This window comes from Pezoporus flaviventris, unplaced genomic scaffold (genome assembly GCF_033815535.1).
Source record: "Pezoporus flaviventris isolate CSIRO_AGI_PZ_B2104156 unplaced genomic scaffold, CSIRO_AGI_Pfla_v1 ptg000213l, whole genome shotgun sequence".
Classification (NCBI taxonomy): domain Eukaryota; kingdom Metazoa; phylum Chordata; class Aves; order Psittaciformes; family Psittacidae; genus Pezoporus; species Pezoporus flaviventris.
Genome location: NW_026892761.1, coordinates 10,533,234 through 10,552,300, shown reverse-complemented (window position 1 = coordinate 10,552,300; position 19,067 = coordinate 10,533,234). Strand labels below are relative to the sequence as shown.

General features: G+C 38.6%; 1 protein-coding gene across 3 annotated transcripts in view; it reads right to left on the bottom strand.

The window, feature by feature from the left end:
* Positions 1-2,609: 2,609 nt before the first annotated feature.
* The window catches only part of GNAS (GNAS complex locus), a 151,321-nt gene continuing 134,863 nt past the window's right edge, over positions 2,610-19,067 (bottom strand). For all 3 annotated transcript variants that reach the window (XM_061441758.1, XM_061441759.1, XM_061441760.1), the window contains exons 6-12: positions 11,534-11,588; positions 10,629-10,702; positions 9,819-9,877; positions 8,745-8,865; positions 7,592-7,722; positions 7,036-7,103; positions 2,610-6,514 (exon numbers count right to left, since the gene is read on the bottom strand). In XM_061441758.1, coding sequence (XP_061297742.1) covers positions 6,368-6,514; positions 7,036-7,103; positions 7,592-7,722; positions 8,745-8,865; positions 9,819-9,877; positions 10,629-10,702; positions 11,534-11,588 — 655 coding nt within the window. In that variant the 3' untranslated portion in view covers positions 2,610-6,367. The remainder of the gene's footprint in view (positions 6,515-7,035; positions 7,104-7,591; positions 7,723-8,744; positions 8,866-9,818; positions 9,878-10,628; positions 10,703-11,533; positions 11,589-19,067) is intronic.

Genomic DNA, 19,067 nt, shown 5'->3' with positions numbered 1-19,067 from the left:
CATGAAATCTGTTACTTCATTTTGGGTGTTGTGCCTTCAAGCAAAAAGAGAGCAGAGATTAAAAATGCTGAGGTACATAAGAATCATCACACACACACTTCAGGAAGGACATGCTGTCTCTTATAGCTCTAGCTTAAAACAAGTTTAAAATACCTTTCATTAACGCTTTCAGGTCTTACTATTTGGTTCTACCGCCCAACCTCTTCATTTCCCTTTTTTATGGAAGCTCTTCTGATCCAAACTGATAATGAAGTGAAAAAGGACTAGAACAGGCTCCCTTTCCAAGCAGCTTTAGTCACAAGCTTGCCATGGCAATTCATAACCCTTACAGAGCAGCTCCTTTCCCTTCCCAATCTCTGCTGGATCACTAGCATGTTCATTGCAAGAATGACGCAATTCCAAAGTCTTATCAAATACCAGAAAACTACAAATAGAAACACTGTACTTCACTATTAATAATTCACATAAAATTCACAGCATAAAAACATTAGTCTGCGTAACAGAAGAGCAGAACTGAGAGATTTCCCAACATTACTACCACTGTCCTAAGCTTGTTCTTCCTCCAGACTTTAGTATATTAAAAAAACAAAAAGGAAAGCATTAGCCAACTCATTTAATAAAACAACTGGGTAAATTAAAGAGATACATTCACATTTTAATTTTGAAATTGCTTACATTTGTCTACTGGCACCCCAGCCTTAGAAAGCATGTTATGTTACATAAAAAACCCTAATGTCAGCATCTTCTCCCTCAAAAATGTACCATTCTCTGTATTTGGGACAATATCTAGAGGCTTTATTTTGTCCTGTCATTAAGATTTTTCAGGCAGACTTCCTAAATGAAAAGAATTAGGAAAACCTGTAAATTCTGGTTTGGTGGTGTGGGGTTGTTTTTGTTGTTTTTCTTAAAATTATCTAGCGCGTATTTGGTCAGTTACCCCTTGCTGCAGAGGTATCAGTGAGCACTTGCTGTCGTTAACCTAAAGAACTCCCTATTTTTTTTTCCACAGAACCAGGCTATACTTATAGGACCCAAAAGTTAGACAAAACCCCTACCTTATTATTTTTGTTTAATGCAGAAAGAATTTAGTTTCCCTTCCCACCTCCCAGGCTACTTTTCCAAGTAGACCTGTGCTTTAAACTGCACCCATTTTGCTCAACTCAGTCCATTAAAAGTAGACAGGGTAAAAAGACGTTTTAACTTTTAATAGAATTGGGGTTGAAAACAATTATGAAGCCAGTACTTGTGGCTGAAGTTTTGGCACTCTCTGCAATATAGTAGAAATACTCTAAAGCAGTTTACTACCTCGTAACTGAAACACACCCACTCACAGTATTTAAGCAAACTGGTTACAACCAGGATTAAAATAGGTTCGCTCTTGGAATTTCTGTCTCGGCAGTCATCAGAGAAGTTTTTCAGCGTAACAGCTTTCATCAGCAGAGGTTCAGAAATCCCTTTTGTAGCTTATTTTCGTTTGCAAAGACACTTCAAAGGTTGTCATAGAACAAAGACTTTTTCCCAATGGATGGATTTTCAGGAATACCAAGCTGAGGAAGAAGGGTACAGTTTTGGGACTGGACTGCAAACAGATGTTTGCTTGTAAATAATTTGATTTCTATACAAACTCAACATGTATTTTAAGGATGATGACCTGTTCTTGTGTGAGATTTCCTCTGATAGTAATCTATGGCCCATATCCTGTTTCTTACAGTCAGCAGGAATTTTATCATCTTCTTCCATGGAAGAGGTCTTTTGAGTGCCAGCATTGTTAGAAATACACATAGCATACTAGATACAGGTGGGTAAAGAAGAGAACTTACTCTCTTCCAGAATAAGTTACTAATTTTATAACTTAAAACAACTTCATCAATCCTAGACATTTGTATAGCACCAACCACCAACAGTATTATCACTAAGGCACTGGACTGGTACTCGGCTGTCACGTGTCTACCTCCAAATCTGTGGTCAGTTTCCCATGTAATCACATTTATATCTTTTGTTTTTCCTGGTACATGATTTTTGACATTGCAAACTAGGATATAAAGACAAAACATTCCACATCATTTACAGGAATATCGCGCCATGACTAATTACAAGGTGCTCAGATTCTAAAGTGATGAACATTAATATTTCTGTGCATAGATTTACTGCTGTAAGAAAATTATCCTGCAGGTATCAATTATGTGCAACACACTGGACCAGAATGAGCTTCAGTTCGTCTGGAGTTACTGACATACTCCAAGTTAAATCCTATCCTTGATGCCACAATTCAAAATAGTTTTTATAGATATATGAAGATAAGCCCTCAGGGCTCTTGTCTCTGACACCTGACCCAGCATGCTTTCATATGCTTTAGCATCAAAGTCTGCTCCAGCCAACTTAACAGAGCTCCAGCTTCAGCCTCTATGAGAGCAGGTTTTGATGCTTTCAGAGGCAGCTGAATCTTTTTTTTAGTCTGTAGTGGCTTTACTTCTCCACATGATTAAAAACCCACAACCCTTCAGGAGCTATCACTGTTCCGCTGCACCACACTGGCTGCCAAGTATGTTTACTAATGTAAAAACTGCTAGTTCTTGGGTTGAAATAAGTTACTGCAAATGCACAGTAGCTGATTTTTAAACCACAACATCTCTACAATTTATTATTATTTTTACAAAATACCCAAAGTGATCAGACCATATTGTAGGTTACTGGCTTGTCAAAGGTTATGTTTTAAAATCAAAACCATTTCTGACTTACAGAAGTGCCAAAAACAATCTTGAACCAGGTTTGTTTGTTGGTTTTGTTGTTAGTTTTTGTTTTGCTTTTTTAAACCAACCCCCATCCAACAAAACAGTTGTATAACTTAAAACAGAAACAAGAGTTTGTGTTGGAAACGGTTTAAAAACCAACCCACCAAATTCATGCTTGAGCAGAAGCCTTGTATGGCAAAGATTTAGCTTGGGGCAATTTAGTGCCAAGATATAGACCCTCTATGGGTTTACAATGGAAATACTGACACAACCTCAACTATAGTGATGCAAATGTGCCCTAAAACACTGTATTTGCTTTTATTAATAAAAGTGGTAGTGTTTACATTTGCAGGTATCTTACACTTCAGCATCACGATGAATACTGAGTAGAATGAGTTAAGTTTTGGCTGTAAGGTCAGAAGTTTCCAAACAGATGAATGAGACAGAAGTGAAAGTCCTCAATCATGAAAACAAGAAGTTCAAATAAATAAATAAAACAAAACTAGGAAATATGGGTAAGCATTAGGTTGGAATGGTTCAATTAACTGCAAATTATGGCCACTAAATTAGAGACAGAAGAAAACACAGTTACTTATTAAATAGCAAGCATTAAAGCTTTATGGTTTTGTATTAAAAAAAAAAAAAGCTGTTAAAAATAAGACTTGCATTTACCAGGCCACCAAACTGCATGGACTAATAAAGAGACTAACAAAGGCAATACTGAGACATTAAGACACACACACTCCGTACTTGTGCAACTCAACCATATTCAAAACAATTGCCTTTTCCCTCATTTAAGGAAAAAAAAAAAAAAAGCATCCCCTAAACATTTCTGTTCATATAAAGCTGTAGGTCTCTTTACACTGCTCCTGGCTCACACAGCTCACTGCAGTATGGATTCTTCTCGCTATCAGAGGAAGAAGCTTATGTTTTCATTCCTGTTTTTTTAAATGGAGGTGCTTTGTTTCTCTCAGCTGAGAGGACATTCCTCACAGCACTGCAGGCTTTCCCACTTACAAATGTGGTGTTTACACCAACTCCTCTGAGGCTTAAAAAGATAAGGGTTGGCACTAAATTAAAGATTTTGGCTCCCGTAACTAAAATTAAGGCTCACAATGAATTTCCTTTCCCCTACACGTGTCCCATTTTTACCCAGTGGAAACACCAGCCCTTACCCTACAGGCACTGGATACATTCTTAAATTGTAGGGGGCTATTTTCTGTCATGTTCTCCTACAGGTCTGCGAAGTTCATGTGGCAACTGCCTAAACCTGTGAACAGGAAAGATCCTTTTTGAAAGATGAGTAGCAACCGCAGCTAGATTTTTTTTAGATGATTTAGTATCATTACCACCAGTAATCTGAATTGAGAGAGGTGGGACAGGAACTCCATCATGTCCCTGCTCTTTTAGTGACAAGGGACCAGGTGATTCATTTTAATTCAAAGTTTAGCCACAAAAGCAACAAAACCTCACAATTAGAAACAGTTGCAGTTCTTAGTATTAAAAAGGCATCTGATACCTGAAACATATCTAGCTGCACAGATATCACTGACCACAACCTCACCTTAATTTAAACTGGACCTCTTCCCCAAAAAGGAAGTTCACACAGTCTCTTGGGGGGAGGGAAGCTAGTGTGAAAGGCAGAGAGGCAACTATTTTGGTGGTTTTGTTTTGCTTCTTTTGTTTTCCTTTTAAAGTCACTGCAGTTAAGATCCAGATCAGTTTAGGGGTGAAAATGAAGGAGGAACAGGGGTGTTTTGAGTAATATAAGCTAACACTGTTCTAGATGTGTTATTACAGCTGTAATTTCTGACTGTACAAATTGTACACGTAGGTTTAGACACATGAAAAAGTAACACACTCACAGAGACATAAAACACCTAGGTATAAAATATAAAGCAGTGTAGTAGTTACTAAAATTACATGCTCTCTTATTGCTACAGTGATTTTTGCTCTTTTTCTTTTTACTGTACCACATGTTGTTCTAAGCATATAATTTGCATAAATTATTCAAGTTTAAGAAAAATCCACACATCTTGACTTTAAGCTACTTATATAGTTAATATAAAACAAAAAGGTTCTAAAGTATCTCTTTATTAAAAGAGAAATAAAAATGTCACTTGAAACTGGAATTCAGTGGCCAAATCCAAGGGCAGTGCACACCTTGTCATGCCAGTAGCAGTCAGCTCACACAGTGTGAGCAGAGGTTGCTGGGGTACATGGCCCAGCCTAGAGATGGTCACCAGACCTGCATGATGCCCTATGTGTCTGTTATTGTTCTGGTTTTGTCTTTAGTAAAAAAAAAAAAAAAAAAAAAAAAGGACTATGAATGACCAAAGACTAACATTTATAATTTGTAGCAAATTTTGGTTTATGTAGAAACAAGCCATGGTTTGCATTTGGATAGAGATTTAAATGAATTAAAGCTAAAAATTAAAAAGCATGATGCTGCAACATCTGGTCACTTGTTGAAGACCTCACTTTTAAAGTGGTTAAGTTCGCACAATTTGTACTTTTTTCTTTTTTTTTTTCCTTTTTTTCTTTTTTTTTCCTTTTTTTTTTTTAACTAAACGGTATTTTTCCTTCTTTTATAAACCAGAAAAACTAAACTACAGATAAATTTTCCCTACCTTGAGCTAATGCTGCAGATAGGGTTGACAAAGCTGTACAGCGCAATCAAACATACTTACATCTTAGCTCATTGTACAGGTACAGCCATAATCAAGGCACAAAGATCTTCTACAAGTTATTTTCAATAAAGTTGTACAAAATAATACATTTTACAGTCTGTACAAGAATAATAATCCAGCAGTAAAATAAAAAATGAGGGGAGGGAAGAAGAAAAAGAAGGGAAAAACTGTGAGGACTACAGTCCAGATAATGATTTTTATAGCAGACGGGATCATCAGTGGACAAACTGAAAACAGTGGGTGGTTAACTCTTTCTGCAATCACAGGCCATACGCAGTTCAATTCATAAATGTCCATGGTTGTCTTTAGACCACCAAGACTGGTTTTAAAAATACCCTTGTGAAAGGTAGCAGTTGGTTTTTGCACTGTCTAGGTCTGTTGTAGAATTGTCAGTATTTCCGTTCAAAGCCACATTACAGTCAGAGAACCAAACTCAAGTGTCTGTCTTCAAACTTGGTCTGTGACTTGGCACCTTCTTTAGTCTGATGCAGTGAATGATACAAAGTGGAGATCAAGGGTTACATGATTATGCCCACAACAGTGCTAAATTACCTATTTTTCTCTCCCCAATTTTTGTTTTACATTTCAAATTTTTATCACCAATTCTCTCAGGTGCTCCACATTCAGGACTTTTCATTAATTAGTTTTTATTTCCTTTTTTTAATTATTTTTTTTCCTTTTTTGTTAATAACAGTGTTAGGGAATCCTCATGGAAATGGCCTTTTAAGTGTTAGGGGCCATCTCAAACTGTCCGAGGGGTACAGAAGCAAGCTTAGAAGTGCTGCTATTGTCCAGCAAGGAGAAAAAGTTGAGGGATGCAAATCAATGGGAGATTCAAACAGTTCTCTTCCACCCTATGTGGGCAAGGGTGGGTTTCTTCTTTCTTTTTTTTTTTTTTTTTAATAAGGAATAAGGAGTCCAAAACACAGAAAAAAGTGCTCTCCATCACAACAACTCGTATTGGCGAAGGTGCATGCGCTGAATAATGTCCCGACAGTCATTGAAAACCCTCCGGATGTTCTCTGTATCCACTGCACATGTGAAGTGAGGATAGCAATAGTGCCTTCCATCTCCACTTGCTGTGCTGATTCTCTGTTAAAAGAAGAGAGAGATATTGGGTTAAAATAAAACTGACTGGGGAAAACTCCCATCTTCTCAAAACTCAGGTGAATTCATTAAGGTGAATAGACTCAACATGTATGCGGATTGCATTTTCAAAGGGTGCAACTAAGGGCCAAAATGCCCACAATTTTTCATTCTCTCACCTAAAACATCAAATTTAAAATTATCAGAATTATACGTTGAGAAGGTCACTGCACACCAGAGAATTTCAGAACTGACCGAGAACTTGAATTGGCCGGATTAATAACAGCAGGACTTCACTCATCATTCTATTTAGGGCTTATTAATTCTCACAATTCTTTTGCTATTTAATTACTAATGTACAAAGAGCAGCTAACAAAGAGCAGTAAAACTCTTAAATGTGTTTTATGCAGTGTGGATGTTAAATCTAAACACCAAAAGTGGCAGCATTTTGCAATAGTAGAAGGTGTGTAAGACCTTATATTTGAGAAGAATCATGTAAGAAATACTGAAAGAAAGGAAATACTTACAAGAAACTCATCTCTAATAAAATACTTGGCCCTTGTAACTCTGGGATCCTCACCAGGCTCTGGTGTTGCTGATTAATAATAAAATAAGTATCTCATTAAAACAGATGTTTTTTGGTGATAGCACCTAAAAATCATAACTTGTTCTGTTTTCTGCTCACATACAATAGAAATATCATTTGCAAAACTGACCATGAGACAATCCATAAAATGTTATTCAAAACAGCAAGATTTCAGAACAAAGGCATATTATGGTGGCCATAGGACAAGGCATTCGGCAGGTGAGAGAAATGACCACAGGTATGAGCAGGGGGAGTCTAGAGGATGTATTAGTGACAAGCTGTACCGTGGTCTACGCCAGCCAAGTAACAGGATTTAGGCATGATGATTAATATATTAAATGTATAAAAGTCAAGATTCTCTCATTATTAATACCTAAAATTTAACATTAGTTTGGCTGAAAGACAATGACGATTATATCTATTTAGGAGTTTTCAAACTCTTAGCTGAAAAACATTACAAATGTGATGAACAAGGAAACTGCCAATAAAAATCTTACCATCATCTGGTGTAGTGTAGCGAGCAAATTCTGGAAAGTAGTCTTCAATTTTAGATTTCCCTGCCAAAACTTTCTCTGCTAGCAAATCCTGTTTATTCAGGAAAAGAATTACTGAAATGGTCCGTAGCCACCTGTAGAAAATGGAAACAAAACACTCTGAGAAGGCATAGGTAGGATCACATTGCAAAAAGAAACTTAATTCAGTTTTGGAGACAACGGTTGTATGACACACTATAATAGTTCTCAAAGGTTCCTTTTATATCTGAATCCCTGTGGTGTAATTCCAGGTGTACATACCCTCTAACGTGGGCAATGGAAGTTGCCCACTTCCTGCTGCTGATCCAAACACATTGAATTTTTAGTGTGCTACTCTATCAGTGCTTTAATTACAGCCTCAATATGGCAACTACCAATTTGTAACTCTCCAGAGTTTTCTTCAATCAGGTGAGTCTATCAGCCATTAATGTAACAGGGAGGCAGCTGTGACTGAACCTGAGCTCTGACTGCGCTGTGAAAAGCACATAACAGAGGCTGTGTTGTGGCTGTGGGCTAACTTTGGTGGGTAGCAAAGCACCACACAGCAGCTCACCTTCCCCCTCAGCAGGACAGAGGAAGAGGAGAGGAAGAATAAAGCAAGAATATTGGGGGTCAAGATAAAAAATATAATAATAATTGTTTAATAAGTGAAGGGTAAGTAGAAGAGAGAACAAAGGAAACCAAATCAAACCAAGGATACAAAGGCAATCGCTCACCACCTCCTGTGGGTCAACCAATGCCCAGCAAGGTGGGTAACCCTCCTGAACCCCCTTGTTACCCTTTGATTGCAAGCACGATGTCATATGGTACAGAATACCTCTTTGATTTGCTTGGGTCATCTGCCTGTTCCCAACCTACTGCACACCCCCGGTCTATCACTGAGCAGGGGCAGAGTGAGAAACTGAGAAGGCCTTGAAGCTCCGCAAACACTGTTGAGCGACAGCTACAACATTAGTGTGCTACCAGTACTGTTCCAGTCCAAATCTAAACCACAGCACCCTATGCACTGCCACAAAGAGTATTAACTCTATCCTAACCAGTACACAAGTCTTGATTATTGTATATGACAGGATTACTAATTTATTTGATACAAACAATGGAACTTCAATTCACAGACCTGTTGTTCCAGATACTCTTGAAGAGGTTTAGTGCTTCTTGAAGCCGATTGGTCTGATTGTCCTCTCGTATAACCATGTTGTAGCTACTGCTCGCCACCACAAATATGATAGCAGTCACATCTGAATCGAGAAATACCCATCAGTTATTTCTTCAGAAGAAATATCCAGGAATCCCAAAGTTCAGTAAAAAGCAGCCAGATTTTCAGCTTCATGAGAAGAACAGGCTGAAATGCTATTACTGACAGCACTGCAAGCACCAGAAATACAAAAAGAAACTGCAGAAACCATTAAAGACAGGAGAAGCAGGCCACAGAACAGGAGCTGACAGGATGGCAGGAAATGTAGAAAGGAAAGGAACAGAAGCAAGAGAGAGAAACTGAAGAAAGCTAAGAGAGAAATTTAAAGAAGGTTTAAAAGCTGTAAAATCTAGAAAGCAACTCTAAGCTATTGAGATTGGACAGGGAGGCCCTTGCGGGAAGACATCAGAACAAACAGCACGTTTGATCTGTGTGAATAGTAATAATAATAGATTACTGTGTATTCATGGTTTATCATTCTAGTTCTCCTACACTGTACTATTCTGGCTTAGAGACCCTATCTCTTTCCTGGGAGATATTCCCATATCACAGAATCCAGATCTCTGGTTCTGTATGGCTGTGCTGCTCCAGACCCCTTATGGTGACTTCCAAGCTCATCTCAGCATCAGCAGAAGAGATGAGTCGGATCATGGGGGAATGGGAAAAGGAAGGAGCAGAGGTAAATCCCAAACAAATCTGTTATTAACGGCACAGAAGAAAATACTGCACAGTAGTTTCACACATATGTAAAGTATTCAGGTGATACTGTGACAATGACCGTAGCAAAAGACGATGAATTCTAAGTTGCATTCTATTCTGTAAGATCTCATTTCTACAAAAAGACGAGACTTTTAGCATAGCTTCAGAGTTTGTCCAGACAACAAAGACAAAAATATTTTCACCAGCTTTCACTTTCACACAGTGAGAAAATGAAGATTGGGAATTCAAATTTTGCAGAGAATTATTTTATAAAACAAACACAAATTCTAATCATACCATTAAAACACTGGATCCATTTTCGGCGTTCATCTCGTTGCCCTCCGACATCGAACATACTAAGAAAGAAAAACAAACTCAGTCAGAACACATTGTGTGTTTGGATCTTCTTCCCCCTCAAATGCAAACAGGAAACCTAACAAATTTTAGGACTTCCATGTCACAGAAGCTAAAAGGAATCAAGGATTATGAGATCCTGAACAGGTTAACAGTCCCCCAGCTTGCTCACCCAGAGTGTTCCTCACAACACATACTTATGTTTACTTTCACCAACACATACACCTGAAGTAAGAAACTCTTGTCCATGTACACTGCAGATTTGTTTTCACCCTTAAAATCTAAGACATTAAATAAGGTCCTACAAAAAAAATCATTTGCTGGAACAAGTATTACAGATCTACAGTCAATGAAACCAGACTAAAACTCATCAGTTTTTATTCAGGTCAAGCAATCCTTCTAAGCTGGGACAGTAAAGAGAACATGCATTTTCTGTTACTTGGATATGTACAAAGATTTCGGTCAAATACGTTACTATACACACCAGCAATGAATCAAACACTCATGCATTAGTAAAAACAGATTTAAAACATTTTGTTCTTTGATATTTGAAATAAAAGCAGAAGATTGCACATCAATTTGCATTTCTTTTGAAAGCCAAACAACTAAATAAAAAAAAACATAAATTACTTGCTCTCTATTAAACATCCACTTGAGAAATACAGAAATCTCAATGACTATATGGGAGACTGTCCCCTGATTTACCCTGGCACTGTCTGCATTGTAGTAAAAGGAAAAAAAAAGAATACTTACTGAAAATTTACTTTATCCACCTGAAACTTCGTTTCAAAAATTCCTGACGTCAGAACTCTGCATCTGAGAAGATCCTAGGGAAAAAAGGGAAAGTCACTGATTCGACACAGACAAAACTGATGCTTGGTTTGAAGTTTTGTAACTGAAGATTAGTTGCTCCAAATTTCATTTATAATAAACTGTATTTCTGATATCTTTTTTTTTTGAAAATAGTGGAATTATCTCCACGACAAGAAAGCCTCATTTATGAGAACCCTCTGCTTTTTAAAGGGTGAATGATTAATTTATTCTTGAACAACTTTAAAGGATACAAACTGCTCTCTCCTCACCAATACTGTCTGTGAAAGTCCTGGGACATGAATGGTTTTTGGTTCTTTATCCTGTGAAAATACACTACATGCTTAACTGCATTATTTATGGGCAGAAAGTTAGGAATATACATGTGGGTTTGGATTAGGGATTTCATCCTAAAAAGATCCTCAGATTACCTGTAACCAAATGAAAACTACAACTTCTACTCTGATAAAAATTAAGTTTTTCTAACAAGGTTATTTATACAAAATCTGGTGTCAGTGGGAGCCAGTGGGGCTGAGAAGATCCCAACCAACTTTGCATCATACAAAGTTCATGATGGTTATTCAGCAAGGAACAAAACATTATAAATTACTCCTGCAAATGGATATTTGAGTTTCAGTCACAGAAGCATGATGGGAGTCTTGAATCTAGGCACATTTTCATTTAATAAACATGATCTCCATCCAAATGATACTGTAATTTTTACTGGAATACTAAATAGGCACAGTACATGGTAGTACCTGTATTAGTACCACAAATGGCAATTAGAAAATCTGTATGATCCTCAAAGACAGATAAGTTGTGTAACTTCTTAATGAAACTTTCCTTACCTGGTCAGACGGTGTATACTCATTTTGTTTGACTATGTCAATCTTGTCTAGGAAACTAGGGAAAGAAAGGGTCACTTTTAATTCTCAAAATAGACAACGTTTTAGTAGCTGACAGCTTCCCAGATAAAATTTGTTGTATTTTAATGCATCAGATTCACAAAATGCTAACATACTGAAACTGCTCAACAGTCAAGCACTGGTATTTAAACCATGCACTTCCCAGCACCACCCAGCAGAGGGCCAAGTCCACAGTTTTATTAACCAGGTCTGGAAATCTCGTTCCAGCCCCTCCTGCTCGGCTCCCTCCATTAACAAACATACAAGTAGTTTAATTTTTGTAATATATAAATTGTACAACACAATCTGCTCCTGCTAACAGTAAAGCAATGACTCACCTTGCCTACATGCTATTTTCCTGAAAGTTAGATGAGTATTTGTAAAGAATTATTGTCCATATAATTCTTTCAGTAAATGAAATTCCCAAACCAATTTCATAACAAGTTCAGTTAAGTGAGAGGGAATACTGATATTTTCTGTTCATAGTTGGTACCCGTTTTTACTAGCAGTAGTAGGCAAAATGGGTATAAAAAGATATATCTTATTCAAATTCATTAGGCATTAGCTAAAGAGAATACCCTGGAGTCTTTAAAAGATTCTTACCAATTAATTGTAACCTACTAATTATCCTTGACTTCAACTCCAAGAGTAAAAATCTCAAGAAAGCAATCTGTTACCTCTGTTCTATGGTGGTGTTTCTGTGACACTAAAGACAGAGCAAACCCAGCAGCTCCAGGATGCAGATTTAATGCTGTCCACCCCCCAACCATACTGCCCAACACTCAGTATACAGCAAGGGAGCCCCAGGCTCTGACACCTTCCACTGCACTACTATTAGGAGATCTAGCAGTGCTCCTACAGGTAACTTTATCCCTAACAGTAATGATTAATTACAGTCTTAAACCCAATATCCTTGCTTTTAAGCGTTTCCTTTTAAATTCTTCACATGAACTCTTTTTTTTTTTTTTTTTTTTTTTTTATGAAGCAGAAATCACAAAGCTGGGTTTTCCCTTCTGATCCCTACATACACGTAGATATGCTGGAAGAGCATTACCTACGCTTGCAGGCAACAATTTGAAGTGGGGGGGGAGGGATAGCTAGCCATGTCCAAGATTCACAAATCAGAAAGCAAACTCCCATTAAAATCGGGAAGGCTCTCAGCCCTCAGCTTCAGCCCATACTCTTCAACTGACTTCCTAAAATACCTAATGAAGAGCAGAGGAAGAAGGAAAAACAGTTGTATAGCTCAGTGTCCTTCTCACCAAGACCTAGAAGACCTTCTTGTTTCAGAGACAAAATGAAAAGTAATTGTTGTTTAAACCGAGCTACAGAATTTTCAACACACAAAAATGTATCATAGTAAACGTGCTGCTAAAAACGTGATACAAAGTGTAAAGACCAATTTCCATCATGACAAGTGACCAAGAGACAGAAAATGATAAATCTGGTGAAAAATTGTGGTTGCAATGTTTCCTCATCTCTCCCAGGCTGTGAAGAAATTTTATTTCTCTTTTGTTTTTTAATCCAAAGGTAAAGAAGTAAAGCTCTGTTCAGTACGCAGAGGATGTTAAACATGTAACAACCATGGATTCCAACCACTATGAGTGTTTCCGTATTATATTCTCCCCTAAGACTGTGGTTTCAGAATCATGTGGCAATTTCACGAGTTGGAGGATGCTTAAAAACTGTCCCGAACATAACATGTTCATAAAGGATACTATAATGAACCAGCATTTCCGTACTTACTGATCTAAGGAGAGTATTTTATGCAGAGGTTTCCACAAAAGGTGGCTTGTTTTAAAGTATTAGTTTTAAAATTTGGGTTTGTTTTTCAACACTCTGCTAATCAGCTTAATGGATTTTGGAAACAGACAATTAGAAACTAACAACAAGATATTGCTAAAACCTGGAACTGAAAGTACAAAACCTCTTACTGTTGTTTATGCAGACTATTTTTAGGCCTATGATTTCCTTGAAAAACATCAGCCACATAGGAGCAGCAGTACTGTACTTGAGATGAATTCCAATAGCAATGCTCATGCCAGGTAAAACAAGTTCGAATGGAATAAACATTTCTTCTTCCCCCCAAAACAAGTTCCAACATTCAGGAACATCTGATACTCGTAACAATACTCGTTCAAGAAGGAAGTCTTTCACTGTGTGATAGGTCCCAGAAAACCTGCCCTGCTTCCAGTGGCATTTTAGGGAAAATGGAGCAAAGCAATACGCTGAATGCAGAGCTCCTCTGCATGTGCCTTTGCATGAAGGTCTGCTCTAGCAGCTTTAGAGAGGGCTAACAACATTAAAAACCAGTTTGATTTTTTTGCTCATAGAAGAGGGATTATTTCAGTTGGTCAACTGAAAAATACATGTGCTGTAAGGAGAAAGGAGTGGCAGAAAGGAGTGGCAGAAATTTGATCTAGTCTGATACACCTAAAATAAGGAGCAACAGTGGGAGCCTGAGAGTTCAGCAAAGACCAATTCACTATGTTCAGAGACTTCCAAGTCAGTGTTAATCAAGATCAAATCATTTCTCCAGTAAATTAAAGTAACAGTCAAGTCAGATGAGAACAAAGCCTAATTCAAAATAAAACCAAATTTACCATCATTAATTTCTATTTTTAATTCTTGTTCTGCTCTACCCAAAACACAAGTGAGGCCACTTCAGAACTGCTTTGTGTGCTGAATTCTCTGCTGTTATACATTGTTCTAAGCCTCCTGGAGATATGCCCACCTACGATGGCAGCTCCCTTTCTTTTGCAGGGAGAAAGAAAAGTGACCTTGGTGAAATAACTGTCAAACCACGAAACTGAATTTTACTCTGTGAGCAAGTCCCCCACCAAGTCACAATGTCAGGGGTTTCTCCTGTAAATTTTTCCCAGAGACTAGATGGGAAAGCTGTTTTCCAGAAAGCAAATCATGCATTCAGCATCGCTGCCAATTCTCACTTCAGGCCAGATTCTGGACATGACTAAATAACGGACCAGTTATTGCTCTGCAGAATGCTGTCACTTAAAGGCACTTCTGCCTGTGTTATAATAAAACATTGATACTGCTGTGACACATTAAAAAAAAAACAACACAAAGACTTTACAGCTTTAAGTCATTTGCAGTCAGCAACACTGGGGAAGGAGTATCTCTAGGGCAGCAGCAGACACGGCACCAAGATACTAAATGAAAGGTATTAATAAAAATTAAAATAGGAATTAATAAAAGCAATATGAAATTAAAAAACGCACTTTATTTTGGGCTCCCTTCCTTCAGCTTGGGGAAGGAAAAAAACACGTGTGAAATATTTTAAACAGATTCTTGTAAACAGTGAAGTTTCTTTAAGGGGTGCACGTAGGAGGCTGACTTCATACAGAGAGATACACAGAAGCTTGCCTTAGCTCCTGCAGGTCAAAGTAATTAAGTCATACACGTATTCCCAATTCTTTCCAAATTTTTAATAAGCCTATTATGTCAAAACTATGCTCCAATTTTCAGATCAAGATATATGCCAGCTACTGATTCATTCTGAAGTTCCTTCATACAGGGAAAGCTGTTAATCCCTGTGGGGGGGGAACTTCCTGAATGAACAATGCTGCTGCCGGACTAAGAGCTGCAGCCTGCACTCATTTTTCCCCACTGGAAAGGTATAGAACACTTTAAATCTTCCACCTCAAGAAACAACACGACTTCACCGACTTGGAAAGAACAGGGAGGGGGAAATCACACTGCCTCTCCTTGACAGTCTTTTCAATAAACACTAGCTTGAAGGTTTACTCTCTGTGATCTGACAAAATGGTTGGCAGGCAAGAATTATTATTTCTTTTTTGCTTTGTGAAGAAGAGCTTTTGTTTTCAGACCAGAACAACCCTGGAAAGGTCTCTTCAAACTGACAACACCTATATTTGAAGAGCTTCATTTGCATCACAATTTTTTTTGTCAAGTCGTAACCTGTATTTGTATACAAAACGTTTCTCTTAGAAGACAAACTGAGATCCCGTTTTTCATGTCAGTAAAATCAAAAATTCAAAATTTCAATCCCAACCAAATACAAAGTTTGTTCATAACTTTATAACCCCCAGCAGTAGTACTGGAGCTCTGTAGTAGTGAAGTTTCTTGCCTTTGAGAGCCTCACGGTATTCTACAGACAGTAAATCACGCTCACAACTCCTGCTTGCCTTCGTTCATGCTGCATTTCCTGCCTCTGTCTTCCCGTCCTGAACTGCACACCTTACATTAACCCTGTTTTAAAGGTAGGCACACAGGGAGTAAGTTAATTGCCCAGAGTCCCCTGAGTCAGTGGAAATGGAATTTTCATTTCCTGAGTCATGTGTTTTTATCAAGATATTACTAAGAATCAACCGGAATATTACCAAGAATTATCAAGACTTTGCTAAGAATTAAAGCTGGATTTACCCCAATCACTGAGAAGACAGTCTTTACAGTTCAAGTTTCTATACCCAAAAAGAAATTAATATTTGTTTATTGATCTAAGGACTAAACTGTGCAAATGCCCAGCAGATTTTTATGAAGTTACCTATGCCCTATGAAGGCTAAAAACTAACTCAAAGCGCTGGAAAGTAGTTTTAAGCTGAAATTTAATTCAACATTAATGGTGTTTATAAACAAGAGTGTATTCTTTATTTCTCAGAACAGATCATGCTTTACTTCTACTTTACTCCCGCTGCCATAATCCGTCGTTATTCAGCAACAACTTTCTAAAAGCTAAATGGTTAACTACTTGATAAATTCTGTCTTTAGCTATGTTGCCTGTGCTGAAGCCGGAGTCACAGGGGTAGTACAAAGATATACTATTCCTTTTAAAAGGGAATATTAATACATCACGGTAAGAAATACATCACATATATACTGTAACTTCAACACAGTTTAAAAACATGTTAACACGTAAGAACTTTCAAGACCCTGAAAAGACAGGTTTGTTACAACGTCTAACCCACAGCTTCCCACGCAGCGTCCACACACAGACACTGACTCAGGGCACAGGGGTTATTTCCAGTTGGAAGCACATACGGATACACTGCCCATCCCTCGGGTCTACCTCCTTCTGCTCTTCTTGGGAGCAAGCGGGATATTCAGGGGGTGGGGGAAATCCTATTCCTTAAACTGGTGATAAAGATTTCTTTTACATTTCAGCCAGTTTATTTTGCAAGAGAAGCAGAAAAGCAGGCAAAGTTAGAGGAACGATGCAAATAAAATAAGCAAACATTCAATCTGTTAGTATTTATTGTACCTTGCAAACACAGACAGTATATGAAGCCAAAGCTGTCATGTTTTTCCTTAAAAATTAAAATTGAGACATTAATACTTTTTTTGTTTGTTTCTTTTTCAAGGTATACCGATATTTCCTATGACTTGCAAAGGTGGAGTTTTTAGTGTTAAGGTGCTCACAGGAGAAATGCTCCAAACAAGTTACCAGATGATGAAAAAGACTGAGAAAGACACAGGTCTTTTTTTCCCTCTAGACAAAACTCGATAAGGAGAGAGGGGAAAAAGGAAAAAAAAAAATATCCATCAAAACCTTTGCAATTAACTACTTCACAAGGAAAAATAAGGAAAAAAAATCCCAAGTGTTTAGGGACAGGCATGTAGGGACAGTACTGTAACAAACAGCATTGGTATAATTACGAGAGCACTATATTGCATGTAAAACAGCTTACATACGGTGTTCCTGTAATGAAGATTTGCATGTCAGTCCTCAGGCATAAGGACCCCACTCAAAACCAGATTTGTATTGGAAATGAAGTTCAAAATGTAGTATAAGACTTGAACAGGAGTAAACTAAACGACTTTAGAAAGCTTTCCCAAGAAGCTGCAGAGCATTTCTTTATTCCCAATCTCAAGGTTATTATGATTTCCTTATCAAAGCAGCAAGTCACACAAAGACTTAAACCCAGTCTAAAGCTCAGAATTTAATTATAGCTTGCATTAATGCATACATCTCCCAGAAAAGTGATTTTGAGAGCGGCCCCAGCTGTAATTACGGAAGAACCTCGCGGCATTCCAGCCACTTGGAGGCGGAGGGGCACCATGGGTCTAATTTTGAAGCAAATAATGAGAAAGCTGAAAAGTATGACTCCATATATTTGGAATCATCTTGTGGTAATCAAGGTTACAGTTCCTTATATGGTGTGGAGAGCATGAAGCACACATGAAAAATAGAGTATTAAAACTATGGGTTATGAAGAACTGCAACTATTGTGAAAACCCCCTAACCATACCCCAGCGAGCAGGCAGCAAAGACTCTGTGCTGCCTTGAAATACAAACCTTGCCCTAAAAACAGGGCTGGTTACACACCCGGCTTCCTACACTGACTAATTAAAAAAGTGCAATCCGCCAGGAGGCATGAATGAATTTGAGACAAACCCAGCAGAAGGCAAACCCTCCCTTCCGAAACTGCTACTGAGCGAGAGCAGAAATGGGGAAAAGGTAGGAGAAAAAGAAAAATCTATTTAAAGACGTTGTAGTTGTCTCTCTCTGTTTTTTTTTCCCCTCTGCCTGTCTAAAGTTAGTCTGGCTTAGAGGATGCACTAACTTTCCCAATCAGTTTTACATTACAGCACAAGTCCAGAAATAGCTCCCAGCCGCCTTGGCCTCTAGCACGGTTGCCATGACAATGGAACCACAGTGCTATAAATAGCTCATCGGCACCAAATCTTGTGAGACACATCTGGAATGGGGCCAGCCCAGCCCCGGCCTGACAAACAAAAATAGGCACAGGCCGTTTCAAAGGCTGGAAAGGTACAATGGGGCTCGGCCTGCGGGGAGCGGCGGGCGGGGGACAGCCTGTGCTGCTTGTTAGCACGAGATTTATTCGATAGGAGATCGGGAGAAGGAGAAAAGTTACTTTATTGCGCGCTCAACAGTCAGTCTTTCTTATAAAGCCCCTTTATTCTTTCTTTCTTCCCTGGTAGTCTGCAGCAAAACCATACCCCTTTTGAAACTGTAACAATGCAGCGTTTTGCCCAGGAGACCAGTAAAATAAGGAAAAACAGAAGAAGAGAGGTCTTCAGAACTTCCCCCTCTAACTATTTCTGTGTGTTTTTGGCTCAAGCGTGTTCACGCGCTCCAGCGAGTCTGACGGGCATCCTGGAGGGGATCCTGCATGGACTGGAGCGCTTTGCTCCGGTTAAAGTCATTCACAGGCTGCTCAGTGCCTGATACAGACATGGTCGCCCAAAGCCTCTGTCAGGCTGCAGCGAGCTGCTCTCCTCCTCAGCCTCACTACCGTCCCTTTGGACCCTCACCAGGGACAAAACCTCAGCCGTGCACTACGCTGAGGTTCCAAACAGCCTGTGTCTGCAGCTCAGGCCAGACCCGAGCCATGCTTTCAGAGGTGGAAGGCAGCATCAGTAGTCACGGCATAACCCAGCCCACTTTCCAACAGCTCTGCCTGACAAAACCGCCTTTTGAGCAAGTATTTTCTTGCACTTAGTGGGTGAGAAAACGTATTTTTAGCACAGACTCTTG